At 43.2% G+C, this 16,685-nt stretch overlaps 1 protein-coding gene across 1 annotated transcript in view; it reads right to left on the bottom strand.

Annotated features, from left to right (window-relative positions):
• Nucleotides 1-16,685, bottom strand: part of plce1 (phospholipase C, epsilon 1) — an 83,158-nt gene that overhangs the window by 43,030 nt on the left and 23,443 nt on the right. The window contains exon 4 of the mRNA XM_061232017.1: nucleotides 249-516. Coding sequence (XP_061088001.1) covers nucleotides 249-516 — 268 coding nt within the window. The remainder of the gene's footprint in view (nucleotides 1-248; nucleotides 517-16,685) is intronic.

Below are 16,685 nucleotides of genomic sequence, written 5' to 3'. Positions count from 1 at the left end.
AGGGACTTTTCAAAAAGCCTACGTCACTGCTCTTTGCGAACGTTTGGTGGGCGTTTCAGATAGGAAAACCAGGAAGAGAACGCTGATGTTCCTTCACATAACGGTTTGAAGGAAACCAAAATACAGACAGCTGAAGTGACCACGGAATAGGACAGAAAACTAGCAGCGGGAAGGAAAACGGAAGAAACAGGAGCGATGACCACGAGGAGCTAGCGGACGCTAGGAGTGGTGTAGCTCGGCATGCCCACCTTTGAGCATGGCTCTGCCGGCCGATCCCACGACGAGGCCGGGCAGTCCGCTCCGGGCACCGACAGTGGCGGTGACCTCCAGCAGGGCCCCGGTGATGAGGGCGGAGATGGCGCTTCTGGGCAGGGAGGCGCGCAGGCTAGTCGGCCTCTCGCACACGCATGGTCCCGCGTCCCAGAAACACGTTAGGCGCCAGGCGGATGTGACGGAGGCCAGGAGCTTCCTGGAGGAGTGCAGCAGGTCCTCTTCAACTGTCAGCGCATAGTGGACCTGCACACACACACAAACACACACACACACAAAGCTGTCAGATACAACTCACTGCCAGAGCTAATCACTGAATGCCAGAGCAGGAACAGGGATTCTCTCTTGCCTAAACCTCTTTTTACCCATGAAATAGTTAAAGTGATAATCATGTGTCTTCAGGGAGGGGAGAAGTAGATGTAGATATTACTGGGTACGACCGTCAATACAAAATGTGTAATTCCAAAGGTTAAAGAGGTTAAAGTGACAGCTCACCATATAAACAGTACAGTGAGCTGCACTGAGGTTTGGTTCCTTTCCAAATCACAATAGACCTATACATCTACGGCAAGCATACGCATGCAGTTCTTGGTAAGCATATATGCTTCCATTATCTGGACCACTCGAGGTGTATTCGATTTTATATTGCTCACCCATAACTTCTGCTGAAAGTGCATTTAGTACAGCGGCTGCCATGGAAACAAAGTGATAAAAGGCTGACACAATCACACCCAAATGACCCCAGAGAACTGAAATCATACGCGTCCACAAAACGTCTTCTGCTGCATTTTCTGCAATTGGTCACTTTCCTTCCTTCCTGCTGACTTTTCTACAAGCGCTTAGCAGATTGGCTCAGTGCATTTCAAGCCTTTCTGACTTTCCAGGCAGCAGGGACACGGACTGAACTGTGCTGACCTAATCAAACGGTGAGGGTTATGTGACAGGCAGAGGCAGCTTTAGCCTTTAGCCAGCACTCCTGGCTCAGCAGAGGGATCATTCATTACTATAGGTGGCACAGGGTCTGGATGTATGTGTAATGCCTAAGGCCCTTCTGTTCTACTAGGTAGGAAGTGTCGGTTGCCCCATCAATAACACCAATCCTTTTTATAGTTTTTATTGGCAAGATTATCACACTGCAAAAAAACAAGCCAATCTCAGCAAGTGTATTAGTCTTACATTTACTTTTTGCTATATAAGACAAAAATATTTCCAATGAAAAGTTCAACAAATTTCAAGATTTGTGAATGCGGTAAGAAAAGTTCACCTGTCAAGCAAACAGTCATTTTCTACAGTAAGATTTCAAATCTCATTACGAGATTAAAATGTGTTATGGCGTATATATTTTTTTGCAGTGGAGTGCAGACCAGATTCAGCAACACTGGGGGTCACTGATTTCCAGGGGTAGTGTGCAGGGCGGCACAGCTGCCAACAAGCTTAAAATTACACAAACACGAACATAATTTTAATCAGCTGAGAGGGTTCAACCAATTCACAAAATATTACAAATGAGGATCAGAAGCCAAGCAGTGCATGCTTGTAGGGATCACTGCATTTTAATAAGGCTCTCAAATTACCTGTTCATAAAACGAAGGTGTACTCTCCCTTTTATTTTTTGAAAGGAGGCCGCCTTTCAATGTTCCAAACCATGGAAATGTCAAAACCATTAAAAACCAGAGTTCTCTTTCACGGACATTCATTCATTTTTAATGCATCCAGCATGGCAGAGAATAAAACGGAGGCATCTTGAATGCCCTTTCCAAAAACCACAGCACAATATGTGCTTTCTCCAGGCACGTGCGTGGATTCACACTACCTGTCCTTGGCTGTAAATACACTGAATACCCATTTGTTAGCGCTGATAGTAACATCGTGTGCGGCTGCTTGCTGGCTTGATTGCCACCACTTTCTCTATATTTCTTCCTCCACGCACCGGACAGTCATTGCATTTCCAGTCACTTATTGCATTTTCAGTTTCTAAGCAACCAACTCGCCACAGTTTATATGGACAATAACAGGCAGCAATTCACAGAATCAAAAAGCATACACCTCTGAAAGACGGCCCTCTGTATATTCATCAAGAGGGAAATCCTTGGGCCTGGAATGCTTCAGCAACGCTTCAGAAACAGACCATATTGAATCACTGAAATAATGGAATACATAAGGAATATACAGTGCAGTTCATAAGTATTTGAACAGTGACAGTAGTTTTGTAGTTCTGGCTCTGTGCTCTGTGGATAATGAAATGAAACGATGAACGTGAGGTTAAAAGTGCAGGCTCAGTTTTAATTTGTGGGTATTTACATCCATATCGAGTGATCCGTGTAGGAATTACAGCCGTAAAATTGGGACGACTATGTATTAAAAGGGCTGTAATTCCTATTCGGATCACTTGATATGGATGTAAGTACCTCCAAATGAAAGCTGACCGTCTGCACTTTAACCTTACGGTTTCACATCAAACCCGGTGTGCAGGAGTGCAGAGCCAAAACTAAAGAAAACTGTGTCAGCGTCCAAATACTGACCAAATACGGACTGCACGGTTTCCAACCAGGATCTTTAATATAGAAATTCCTTATACAGGCTTCAAATGTTACATGCGTTATAGCCAGCTGACACACAGTAACATGAGAAAGGGCTGCACTGCAGCTCTCCCTATATACAGTACATGGTGGTACAAAAATATAGCCAGAATTGAGAGATGGGTTTTGTGGTTTTCAAAGCTTAGTCAGAAGCACTAATGACTATTAGGCTAACTGAAGGTCTGTCTCAGTCATTGAAACAGCAATATTTTCCCCTGCCCCCAACCTGTCTAGCTCTCAAGGGAAAAGTGAAAACCATTGTCTCGCCACAAAGCCCAGTTCAGATCAATCAGTGAGCTGCTGCACAAACTGTATTTGAAGGAATCTAATGTTGGAAAATGACATCAGTATTGTACATCAGTACTGAACAGGTAGGTTAAGGTCTAAATAGTTGGAAAATAAATGCATTAATCACCACAGATGTTTCTCACACCTCTCTCTGTCAGCAGAATTAATGTCTACAATTAGGAAAACTGTTGGTGTTATTTTTTGGTGAACCTTTTTTCATTTTTTATATTTTAAATAGGTTAAGTACATGTTTGATTAGATGTTTTATTATAATGCCATGAAAATATACAGATAAATACAGTTCTATGAACTTTGTAGTAGAGAAATTTGGGTACAGCATTTGTCTAAATGTCCATTAGGAGAATAACAGAACAAGAATAAAAACAAAAATAGTGTCTGAAACTAGACATCATTTTCACATGAAAAAAAGCTTTAATTTCATAAAGCACACAGTGTATCTCCCACAATTTCCCAAGGCTATTTCAAGACTGAAATGAAAAGGCTGTGAATAGAAAAGAACGAAAGATGAAAAATCTTTCTTTTTGTAGGTCAACCTGTACTGTGCTGATATTCAGTGGTGGCAATCACTTCTTTCTTACTCCATCTGGGACCAGAGAAGCCAGCTCTATAGGGAAGAGCAATCACACAGCTATTACTGACCCTAACAGCAGTCCGGACAGACACTAATTCAGTACCTGGAAAGCCTGCGTCTGACTTCACAGAAGACTTACTGAGATTCTATTAATGCTATACTCTATGTTCTACCAATGTGAGTCAGTTTTGAGCATTAAAACAGCCTCAAAGTGAATACTTCTAGTCTGATTTCCCTAATGCTATTCTGAAGCAATCTGGAAGCTCATCTTAAAATCTGCTGCCACAGGTGTCAAAATTCTTAAAGAAAATCAACCACAGATGCAGCAGAAATTCTGTACGACAACACAAAGTCATTGCAATGAAATAGCTGTGCGTACTAGAACTAGCCATCAGCCACAGAATGGGTTCTTTTTCATAAACACCATTTTTTGGAATTCATACTCTACAAGAGATACAGCAAATCGTTTTAACATGCCAATGTGGGTCAAATTATTACAGCTAATGATGCTCAGTCCAATCAGGAAATATAGCCGACAGCTTCCAAAGTAGTAGACAAGTGACTGCGTTTGTTTCAAAATAAACGTCAGTAACTTCCAACACCTTCGTTCATGATCTGATGACAACAGATGTAAGGGTTTACAGGAAAATATGTAGCCCATATATTATGAAAAGTAAAACTGATCTAATATGAGTGATTTGAGAACACATATATATATATTTATTTAAATTAATTACAGGATAAATGGCTTAAGCTTCCAATAATTGGAGTCCTCTAGGACCTCCATGCCCATAAACTACGATTTGTCCACCTTAATTATGCACATTATTGCCAAAGAAAGAGGATACAGGATTCTCAATAATGCTGAGTCAAGAGCATCATCTCATCAGATTTACACTGTTCTGACAGGAGCAGGTGGAACAGAGCAATTTAGTCCCCAAAATAAAGAAAACTGGTTTTCATGGAAATTAATAGAAAAATTCAGACTAGTCTGACATTCTAAAAGCAGAGAAAAAGAAACAGCCTATTTACCGGCTCAAGGTTCATAAACATGAATCACCTATTGCAACTCCTTTAAGAAATATTGTACATGAAATGTTTTTTTTATGTCTTATACTCTTCTTTCAGTAAATCGCACAGCATTACAACACTAACTATGTTATTTGTGACAGATCAGATGTATTACATGAAGACATAGGCTGGTCCAAAACTTTAGGAAGCATAAGCGCAATATCATGTTGCCAAATGTATGGTTGGTTTATAAAATGTAAAAAATACATATCTAAATACATTTAAATACAAACTGCATATATTTGATTATTATACAAAACCTTATTTTGAAGGCAGAGACACCTACTAGTGGAACACATCATAATACTCGTAAAACATGCAAAACTTACAATTGAAACAGCCAACGGTGCCTCCTGGTCTGAAGTGACACTCCCCTGATGTACTCATGAGCCAGTGAATACCTTCCACAATAACGGATAGTACTACCGGAGTGTAAGCACTGACCGGTACTGAATATCTCTCCTTGTGAGGCAGTGGATGACTGGATGTTCCAGGGGAGGAACTGATATGACAGAAACCTTAGAAGCACTGGCCAAACTAAATCCACCCTACCCAAGTCCAGCTGTGGCACTGCACAATCCTGCAGTCCAGTACAGAGTAGACAATCATTTGTGAATAAAAGCCAAATCCCGGTATGTAAGGCTCATTTCTGTCACCAGGAAGAAATTCAACAAGAAGTCAAGGAAAGGCCGTTCCACTGCAGTGTGCCCAGAGATAATTGCCCTTTTCATGGGATGGGTTTCCTGTTTTCATAGTGATCAAAATCAGTTTACAGTTGTCAGATTTTAAACTCTACCCAAGGGACAAAAACCAACCAAGAGAGCACGTTCAAAAAGGCACCCCTCCCCAAAACTAACAGCGTTACAAAACCATAACCTTGTGTTCCCTTTCCGGCAAAGTGCACAAACATGTAAGACAACAAATCAAGTATATGAGCAGGTGGGCTGAGAAGAGTGACCATTTGAAGACGATCCAAACGTTTTCGTGAACTGCTTTCTTACCAGACTGTTCCTTTTTATTGATTTTATTTAAGCCAAGATTTTATGGGGTATAATCCCATTGCGATGAAGCGGAGCAGGACAGGAGACAGATCGGCACAGCCCATAAACAGACAGTAATTTGGCCTCTCGGACGGCGCGGGTGGGAGAGGGTCGGTGAATGTGGGCTGTTATTGAAACCGGCGACAGGAACATCTCACAGCGGCTGGCACCAGCCTCCCGGTCACTGTATGTGCCTTTGGCCCGGGTTCCAGTGACCACAGGCAGGGCACCGATCAACATTAAAGGGAGTGAGATCACACACGGCCACGCTAATTTGGGCCCGTGCCACAATTTCAAACTATGCGATCTCGCAGTACCGCAGTCGTGAATGCACTTTGTTGCCAAAAGTTGAGACAAAAGAGGCACGATACTTATTATGGCTTGCTAAGGTGACAGGGCTGAGACTTAAACATTTTGACCATCAGTGAATTTTCTAATAATTAATAACAATTTACAGAAGATGTAAATTATTTCTCGATGGTCATTTCCTGTATAGAAAATCCCTGTAAAAAAATGTGCCATTGCAATTAATGGCAACAAAACCAGTCCGTGTAAAACAAAGACTTTAATGCTGGTAAATAATCGGTGCAGTGCAGCGATCCTCACGGGCACGCTGGCTCCTGCCTGTATACTGCTCATTCTCCTGAGCCTCGGGGAAAGGAGGACGGGCTGCCCGGCGCCCGGAGGTGCCTCTGGAACTGGAGCCACTCTTTACAGCAACGCGGCAGGGCTCGAGGGCTGCAGACACGCAGGAGTGCCCGGAATGCGTGGCTGTTGACGTACAGCGAGCAGCTGCATACAGTGCAGGGCACACAACATCACGCAGACCCCCTGTGGGTCCCAGAGGCTCCAAACCGGGCCTCCCCTGTTCCTGGAGATCTACCGCCCCGTACGTTTTTAATCCAGCCCTACTTCAGCACACCTCATTCTACTACTTAGCAGCTCAGAGATGTCTTACTGCCGAATGAGGTGTGCTTTGACGGAGACCACTGTAAGTGGACAGAAGCAAACCTGACCTCTAAATGGTAAAACTTAAAAACATGGCAGATTTCTTAATTTTAAGCAAGATTACTTTTTACATCCATTTTTTACAGTTTTAAAGGAATAGAAAATAGGAAAAAAGCCCTGTGCAAAAGTTTGGGAACCCTGTTAACTCCTCCTCGAACAACTACAACAGCTTGTAAATGCTTCCTGTAGCTAGCAAAGAGTCTTAAATTCTTGCTTTTCACATTTTTTTCCTTCCACTACGGTTGGAGTGAAAACCTATAGGATAGTAGATCTCCAGAAACGGGCTTTGGCAGCCCTGCTCTAAACAATTCAAACATGTTGTACAGTACCAGCATAACGTCATTTTTATATCAGACTCATAATATTAATGTCTGGAAACCAGCTGCAGGCATAAAGGGCAGTTTTGTGTTTCAGACATAATACCGTAAACCAGAATGCTTAGCAGTTAACATGATACATAACTGAGGAATGCTACATGAAATTCAATTACTAATTTAACTCTGGATATTCTCGTGTGCACATATTCCATTGGCTACGTATGGTGTTCATCATTCAAGTTGTTGGTACCCCAAAAAGTAATAAAATGCCTATAACCATCTACTTCATTTATTACTACTCCTTAAACTGCACAGGACTGAATCCTTTTTCCTAGGACCCAAAACGTTGAATAATTGGAGGATTGAAACTTGACTGCAGTTGAATACACGATTCCCCTCAACATGGATTCCTTGATTTCTTCCCTTTGATTTACGACTGCCCCCCTGACAGAGGACTTGGGACACTCTGCCGTCAGCCACATTGCACAACACTCCACCATCCTGGAGCCTGCCGGTCGGGGGGAACTGCATCGCAATCTATTAACACATTAAATCATACCGAAGCGAAGGGCCACTCTGTCACACAGCGAGCATGTCAGCCATCTTTTCCCGACATTAATTAAGCCGGGTCTGCCTCTCGCACACTGACTCAGCGCACTGCTCTTCAGATATGGAAGTGACCTGCGGAACGTTCTAGCATTCCCCACCACGGGTCATGTGACCAAAACAGGCCGCAGCTGTCTCAGCCACGCAATAGAGAAGTGCTTGGCCCATGAGCTGGGATGTTTGTGTGGGGAAGTGGCACAAGCTAGGTGGGCTAGGGTTACAGGCCTTTTCTTTTTTTTGGGGGGTGGGTGGGTCAAAGTGCAGTGCATGCTATACAGACAAGCAATTCAAAGATTAAAATGGAGGGGTTTTTTTCCTTAACCACATTGAGTGTCATTTACAGTACCCATCTCATGAAAATACCTAATTAATTTATAATTTGAGAAAAGCTGCCCTACTCTTCATGGTTCACCAGTGACAGTTTACTGAATTTGTGAAACTGTAGTAAGTTTTTGTTTTAATTGGACTTTATTATGTATACAACTATGCATCCATTTTTCTTCTCACTGCAGTGATATTATTTCTAAATTATTGCTTTACTCCATTCTTATTTAATCCACTTTTATTTCCTTACTAGCAATTTTGTCTTTTTAATGCTGTTACTAAAATATATTCTCAGTGGTTTGAGAGAAGCAAAAGACAAGCTCAGATTAGTTGAATGGCCTTAAGGATCTAATGTTCTTATACAGATCCAATGAGAGAAAGAACACGGACCTTATCACAAGACACAAAAGTGTGCTACTGGTGTGGCTATACTTGAAACTGGCACAAACTGAATTAGGTTTCCAGCGAGTTACAGCTCAGCAGATTAAGCACACAGCAGTACTAAATACCACCATTCGGTACCTGGCTAAGAAAAGGCATGTAGGACAGACGTAGTGATATACCGGTGTAAGAAACCCCCCAAATACACCAAAAGGCGGAAGTATCCGAGAGGTGAAGGAAACGCGTGTAGTCTGACCAATGGTTAATTTTAAACAGGGTTAATTTTATTTTGTTCTCATTTATCTGACTCCAAAAGATAAGTTCAACTGCTCCTCTGTTCTAACAGTTCAACACAAGGAACTGCAAATGTCCGCCAATAGTGTGGCTCTATATGATCACTATCTATTTGTATAGACGCGGACGTGCCTGTGGCATGTATAGCCTACAATGATACACATAGTATGTATCTTGTGATGGCACTGGTGTATAGGCGAGTGACTACGGGGTGCAGGTATCCTAGGTTGTCTATGTGTGTTAGGACTCTAAACTGACTCTAAAGTGTGCAGTGGTGTAAGTCAAGAGGATGCAAGTTCAAATTAATACAATATATTCAATAATGTGCAATGCAGAAATATAATTACGTGGAAAGGTGCAATATTAATGGCTATACGCAAATGGTGTGCAGGAGATTGTATTAGCGAGTCTCCTCGAACCATTCCACGTTCCCCTCTATATACAGGAAAACAACAAATCATCAAATAAAGAGTCACAAGATGGCGGTAACAATGGTCCTGTTATCTCTGTATGTCCAACAAACCTGGTTAACCTTTGTATTACAGCTGGATGCTGACTCACAGGTAACTTGCATTACCTCTGGTTTATGCCTACAAGATCCTAATTCAGCAACCAGTGTACTACACCACCAATGACACCAAACTATTTCCCACCTCATTAGCTATCTAAAGACACCAAACACTGTCTGTGGAAAACCCATGGTTTATACAGTGCTATTTCAACTCATCAGTTCTGGGAGCATTCCACTGAGGTGGCAGAATGATGGGAGCAATAGTGCTATATTGACGAGCACTGTCTTTTCATCAAACCTTGCTGACCCTGTGGTGATCCTTTTGGGGGTCTGCAGAGGCACACTTATGTAAAATGCCCTAAACGAGCTTGGTTGTGTTATTTCACATTACATTACATTATTGGCATTTGGCAGACGCTCTTATCCAGAGCGACGTACAGTTGATTTAGACTAAGCAGGAGACAATCCTCCCCTGGAGCAATGCACGGTTAAGGGCCTTGCTCAAGGGCCCAACGGCTGCGCAGATCTTATTGTGGCTACACCGGGATTAGAACCACCGACCTTATGTGTCCCAGTCATTTACCTTAACAACTACAGGCCGCCCCTAATCCAAAGATTAGGATGCTAACAGACAAATCAGGGCAATAATGTTACACGCCAGCAGAATATTTTTGTAGCCTAGGCACTTGGCATTCAAAGTGAAGACATCACTTTTTGTGGTGCTCTATAATGGATTTAATCAGCTTCAACACTCCCAAAATCTAAAAGGCTGTTTTTCCAAAAATGTCTTCCAAAAGCATGCCCCTGAACCCCTCTGTTATTTTGGTTTGTTAAAAGTGGTATCAATTTCAAATCAAATCATTTAATACCTGTGAATACAACTGGATTGTTGTGTGCAGTCCATGCTACCATACCAATCCAATTGTCAACACATCAAGAAGAAGATATTAATGAATCCCCAAACTGTTACCCCCATCTCTGAATCCCTAAATTCCAGACCCAGCGGCATGCTGGAAGAGACGGTGCACTCTCTCGGTGGTGTCTTACGTGATGAACCTGCTCTGCGGAGACAGGGCCAGGAATGGGAACGCTTACTGTAGTCTTGACGGGGCTTTAAATTAGGCATTGGGTAAAGCAACAAAGTGGGGAGACAAAATGATCACAATGCTGCACTCCTGAACACAGTGTTCCTCTGAGAGAAGCCAGGCAGACGTATTACTCCTGAGCCCAGAGCGGGGGGGGGGGGGTGCATGGGACCGTGGTGTCTGTGAGATCTCTCCAGCCCCCACTGCCACCCCAAATCGGACTCCAGGAAGCTGCTACATTGAAGGGGTCCAAATGTGAAATATTCACCCCCTTCCCTCACTGTCCAACCATGTATATCCCTTAAAGAACGGAAAACTCTTCTTTTCTTTTACCAGCGCTACCTTGTTTTAATGTCATGGTTCAAGTTACAGAAGAAACACAGTTTGTTAAGAGAAAAACAAAAAAACATGAATCCAACACATTCATAACCTCATCTGACCTGAGAAGAAGATTATTTAAACCAAGAGAGTTTTCCACTGCAGGCTCTGCCAGCACACACAGCTGCTTAAGGTCTTGTGTCTCTTCAGAGCAACAACAAAAGAGAAAAAAGGATAATTTATTTATTTTCTTTTAAACTTGGCCTTTAATCGCAAGGGATCAATCAAACAGCCTTGGTTACACGCAGTAGTTTGAATGCAACGATTGGTGCAGCGTGGATAAATATCTGTAAAATATCCTTAATCCACACTAAAAAAACAAAAGCTCATAAAAACACAGCATTCATATCTGCACACAGCAATCTATGGGCAAGTCAATGGGCAACCAGCTGCTAACATCAGGCCTCGCAAAGTGCAGTCTGGCCTCTTTTCCACAAGGCAATGTTTCTTGCTTACTTAGACATCTGGGGTATTTCACGTCTGACTAAATGTTTTACGTCCAGGCCAGCTCTACTCCCTTATCCAGACAGGGCTGGCTCGAACTTATCGAATATCAATTAATATTGTTTAGACTGGCAGAAGATACCTGAAGACAGTACTTCTCCTGTTGGAGACCTTGTACAAACAAAACTGGGCATGAGAACAACTTGTGTTCTTAATGGGAGAATCAAGAAAATGATTTTACTATGAAAGAAAAAATGTGAAGAACTGAATGTTACGTCTACTGAATGTTTTGGCAATAAACGCTACTGTCAAGTCAGCTGGCAGGGAATATGGTTATGTGGATCTAAGATGGCAGTTCTCTTTCCACCACTGCTTGCGAGCTTGAAGCACTAAATTCAGACCAACTCACAAGCTCTTTTGTTCTTTGGTCTTCATTTCTCATAAGTCCAAAATGTGCAACATAACTCCCCAATCTGTTATATAACGGTGTAAAATTCATCCCCCACAGATAGAATGCAGAAAAAGTACATTTTCTACTGTATAAGCATTTCAGCCGTTCACTTAATCTCACCTTTTAACTTGGTAATGGAATGTGCATCTTTTGTCGTGCTGTTCCTGAACGTGTGCCAACGCAAATTCCTATGCTCCAGATGCTTACTAGGTGATGTCACACATTCAGCATACCTGACACCCTGCAGCCATGTGATTGGCTAACACTACTGCAAAGCGAATGGAGGCACATTCTTTTCCTGTGTGTTTTGGAAGGCAGGAAATGACACCATCAACAGCACATGATGAAATATGAAGGTTAACAGTAAAAAAAAGTTTCTGTGATTTAGTGCTTGCTGAAAGCTGAAATTTAACTGTGAAATTTAGCTGAAACTGTTTCTCTGGTTTATTTCATTCAGTCCGTAGCACAGCTGCGGTGAGAGAAGAGCACGGCAAAGCCATGGCCCAGAATAATTTTATTTTTTCCCCCAACTCAGTCACTCACTCTCTGTCCCTGGGAGGTAACATGTTGAAGAGCAGTGCTTATGATGACCAGGCTGAGGGTCTACCTGTAGACCACGTGCCTGGACTATAACTGGCACCACAGGCCTTTTTTCTCCAATGAAGGTCCGCGCCATCAGCAGAACCTCCGGGGACCAGGCTGCCGGCTGTGTCTGAGCCACGAGCAGCCCCTGTGGACAGCCCTGAATGCTCGGAGACCGGAGCGTAACACAAAACGTGATGTTTTTAGGGCTACAGTGGAGCCCTACTGTTCATCCCATTATCACAGCCTGCAGCGTGACTACTGACAGTCAGTTGAAAAAGACCTCCACTATGTTCGCCAATGTTTCTTAAATACAAGAATAAGCGTCAAACTTATGGAAGTATTGCATGCTCTTCTCTACAAGTTATTGCTGTATCAGTTTCTACCCAGATAAAACAGGCACCAAATTACACTTTTGATTAACATCAGCAAACACAGTAATTCACCACCAGATATGAGCTATATAACCCAAACAGAGCATATCAGCCAAAATTATGCCAACTCGGTTAGCCAACACTAGGAATATGAACCGATAAATTCTTTTTATTGCTGTGCTAACAAAGACTCCACTTTTCACCACTTTTCCAAGGATCAGAGTGCTGCAGAAATCCTGCGTGCAGAAATTCACAACATGGAAATAATGCCATGAATTTTGTTTAGATTACACCGTCACACACAGCATAGGCCTGTATTATAGTATCGTGTCATTTGCAAGTTAAATTCACAAGCATTCACTTTCAATGTTCATTTGGTCACTTCACTGTAGACTTTATGAAATGATCTTTTGAAAACAATGTTCTTCAGAAAGATAAATGGCTTTATGACTTACTGTAAATGTTCTGCAGATAAAATAGGCCAATGTACCACAATCAATTTAAAAAAATGGGACTTAACTCCCTGTGTATGTGTTCTGACAGCACACGTTTCAGAACTGTCAGAGCACTCAGATAATCTGGTGTTTTCTTTTCAAAGAGAGAAGAGGAAATTACTTTCTGAAGGCTAAACGTGGTGCAGTTCCACACGACGGTGCTGCAAGGTCAAGGCATCTCCGTACATCCTTCACACGCTGTGCTCGGCTCGAACAACACCGCTTGCTCACCGGAGTCCCGACACAGTGCGTCAGCACAGACACGCCAACACCCGCACGTGTAACCACCCAGCATCAACCCCTTCGCAACAAACAAAACACGAGATTCACACACTCGCTCAGAAACAAGCCCATCACATGTTCCGCAGATTTAAGCCGCAAATCCGCCAAAGATTACAGAGGAAGAAGGAATGAGGGAAACTGGTTGAAAAACCTCACAAGCCTTCAGCAACATGCAGAGCGAGAAGAACAAGTGTCAGGTTGACAGTAAAGCGTACCTGTGCAGACGCGGTTTCTCTCTAGCACAGGTTCTGTACGGCGGCGCTGGGCACTCTCACAGCCTCTCCAGCTGCAGCGAGCGGTTGGGCAGACCTAAGTACCTGTGCAGACGCTGACTCTGTACGGACGCTGGGCGCTCTCGCACAGCCTCTCCAGCTGCAGGCAGGCCAGCTCTGTGCCAGTTCATAATCTCCTGTTGAATTTCACATGGAGTCCTTTCACCATGTCCCACAGCTCCCACTCCCCACACACACACCACTGAGAGGCTGTTCACTTTCAGCAGCCCAGACATAAGAGATTCAGTGTGTGTGCGCAGGTTTGTGAGTACAATGATGAGTATGAGTGTATGCGTGTGTATATATGTATGGGTATGTGCACACTTGTGAGTGCATGCATGTGTGTGTGCGTGTGCAAGCATGTATGCGCACCTGTGAGAGTGTGTGTCTGCGTCTGTCAGTGTACAGCTAAGTGTGTGTGTGTGTGTGTGTGTGTGTACAGATATGTGTGTACACTTGTGAGTACATGCGTGTGTGTGTGTGAGTATGTGTGCGTGTACTTCTCATACATGTACACCTGTGAGAGTGTGCGTCTGCATTTGTCAGTGTACAACTACAAGTACGTACATGTGGGCACACAAATGCCTGTGTCTGTGTGATTGTATCAGTGTACATGTGTGCATATACGGTACGTGCGTTTATTGACCTTGATATGTGTGCATGTACATGACCTCTCCGTGTGAGTTTTATGATGCTCTTTTTATTGTCCTAAAGTCGTGGGAACCATGCTGGAAGCCTCCAGACTGTATTTAATCAGAGTGGGCCCATGCACAGGAACTCCACTACAGGGCTGGAACCCATTACACACTACGCGCCACGCCAGTCCCATGCGTGACTGCGCCATCTCATCGCCCACTACGGTGATGTCACGCGTATTTCACACACGTTTCTGCTTTAGTGGGTAACAGTGTCAGCCATGTTGTTGTGAGAAGAATGCGATAGGATCACGCCCACACAAGGCTAACGTCAAAGTATTTCACTTGGTGCAAGGCGCTTCTCTGCTGTTCTCCGTCTTTACCAAGCACTGCAGTTTGCTTGGAGAAGCTTTCAGTCTGCGTTCTTGCTGAGTCTATGAAGTTTGGCTGCTTGGCTGCTCTTGCTTGATTTTCCTGGACTGACTTCTGAATGTTGAACATTCTACTTTTGACATTAGCCCATTGCTAAGGTAGGTAGACAACAAAAGAATGACTAAACCTCTTCTGCACTGAAAAACATAGGCTTACAGCCAGTCATAAACAGGACCGAATAAATTAGTGCAAATATATGCAATAAATATTAGTCTTTCAACCAGACGCACAGTCATGCAACTGAGGTGGGCATATACAGTGATGCTAACCAGCACTGATCATACATGTCTCTGTAATGATCACAAAATAAATGTCTCTCATACTGTGTATTAAACCAATAGACATTATTGTCAAGTAATGAAATTAAAAATCTTTAGTGGATAGTGATTTTGCCATTATAATGTGGTGGAGTGTCTGGTGTGGTGGTAGGCTTCTCATATTGTGGCTATTCCGTTCAACAGTTCAAATTTCTCTCAAGGGAACATCAAGACACACAGAGATTAAAAATAGAGGCCCCTTCTACAGACCACTCTGTATGACACATCGTCCTCTACATATCATATGAACACGGTCACTTGGTATCTAGGCACATCCCAGGAAAAGTATCTGGTTTGACACACAAAAGTACTTACAAAATAAAACATGTATGAGCCATTAGCTTGGTGCAAAAACTTGGCAGTTCTAAGAAAACACTTTCCCTGGGGTTAAATTTCACACAAGCACACATGTACAGAAGGTTTCTGAAGAAAAATTGGAATTATTTCAATCTGCAATTAAAAGTGTAAACTGATAAGTGTTGGAAGACCATTCCTATAAAACACGTTCATTTTTTCCATGCAGGAAATTGCATCTTAGAAAGAATCTTGTGTAAAACCAGAAAAGAATTTGGACCAAGGAATTAAACCAGTAGCAGCAGAATATAACCAGCAGCATTCCGAAGTTCCATAAAAAGAGAAAGAGAAATGAATCCAAACAGCTTGATAAAACAAATATAAAACAAAAATATACATGCATCGCTCAATGACATGAATAGCCTGAAGTCCAAAAGAACTGTACTTACTGTAACGTGCCAACTGTCAAGCAGTATCCAGAACAGAGAGCAATTTAAAAGAAGTGAGTGTTTCCTTTAAAATCCTCCCCAGCTGGAGAGCAGAGGAAGGGGTCCCAACAGAGGAGAGGAGACAGCTGAGAAGGGGTTGAGGAGAGTGAAGGATCTGAAGGATAGTTTTGGGAGGGCTCCCCTTATTTGGCCACGAGGCAATGAGTCCTCAGTAATGGGACAAAAAGGAAGAGATCTTATCGGACACAAAGACCTCTCCAAGAACAGAGGCTCTTCTCCGCGGTTCTCAAGCTTCTCCGCATAGACCAGACAGCGTCGCGTCAAGACGCTCCGCTCGGAAAACGTTTGTTTAAAAAAGAAAATCCAGCAATTATTCTTACAGTGCCCCCGGAGGCTCGACCTCAACGCGGAGCTATCCGAACACTCCGAGACCCTTCCAGGGAGAGACTGGAGGGGACATCCATCTAGTCGGATTGTCCCACAGGACCGGCTCTTAAATCGCCCGTTCCTGGTTTTTGTCCCAAAATGCAAATAGATCAGCTAGCATCAAAGGCAGTGGCAGTGTGGCTCTGTCCACAGACCTCACTCCATCACTGACAGAGGTGGGCCTGAGGGACACACATGGAGGACGAGGAAAACCATAGGGACAGTGGAGGGAGCAACTTCACCACTGCCCCTAGCTGCTGTACCTGGTCCCTGGGCACCCAGTGTGGTCTCTTCACCACAGTAACGAGAGTGCCTGGTGGTCAGGGAGCGTGTGAGAGGGCAATAACTCACTGTACTGTCCAACCCTGCCGCACACAAACACGTTTATCATGTGCTAGGAGTACAGCATTCAAAATTTTATGAAAAACTGCATTTATGCCTACTCACAAGTCCAGTCATTAGAACACAGACATAACATACTAATTTCCA

This window comes from Conger conger, chromosome 2, assembly GCF_963514075.1.
Source record: "Conger conger chromosome 2, fConCon1.1, whole genome shotgun sequence".
In the NCBI taxonomy this organism is placed as follows: domain Eukaryota; kingdom Metazoa; phylum Chordata; class Actinopteri; order Anguilliformes; family Congridae; genus Conger; species Conger conger.
The sequence above is the reverse complement of the archived record's forward strand: the minus strand, read 5'-3'. Positions and strand labels throughout refer to the sequence as shown.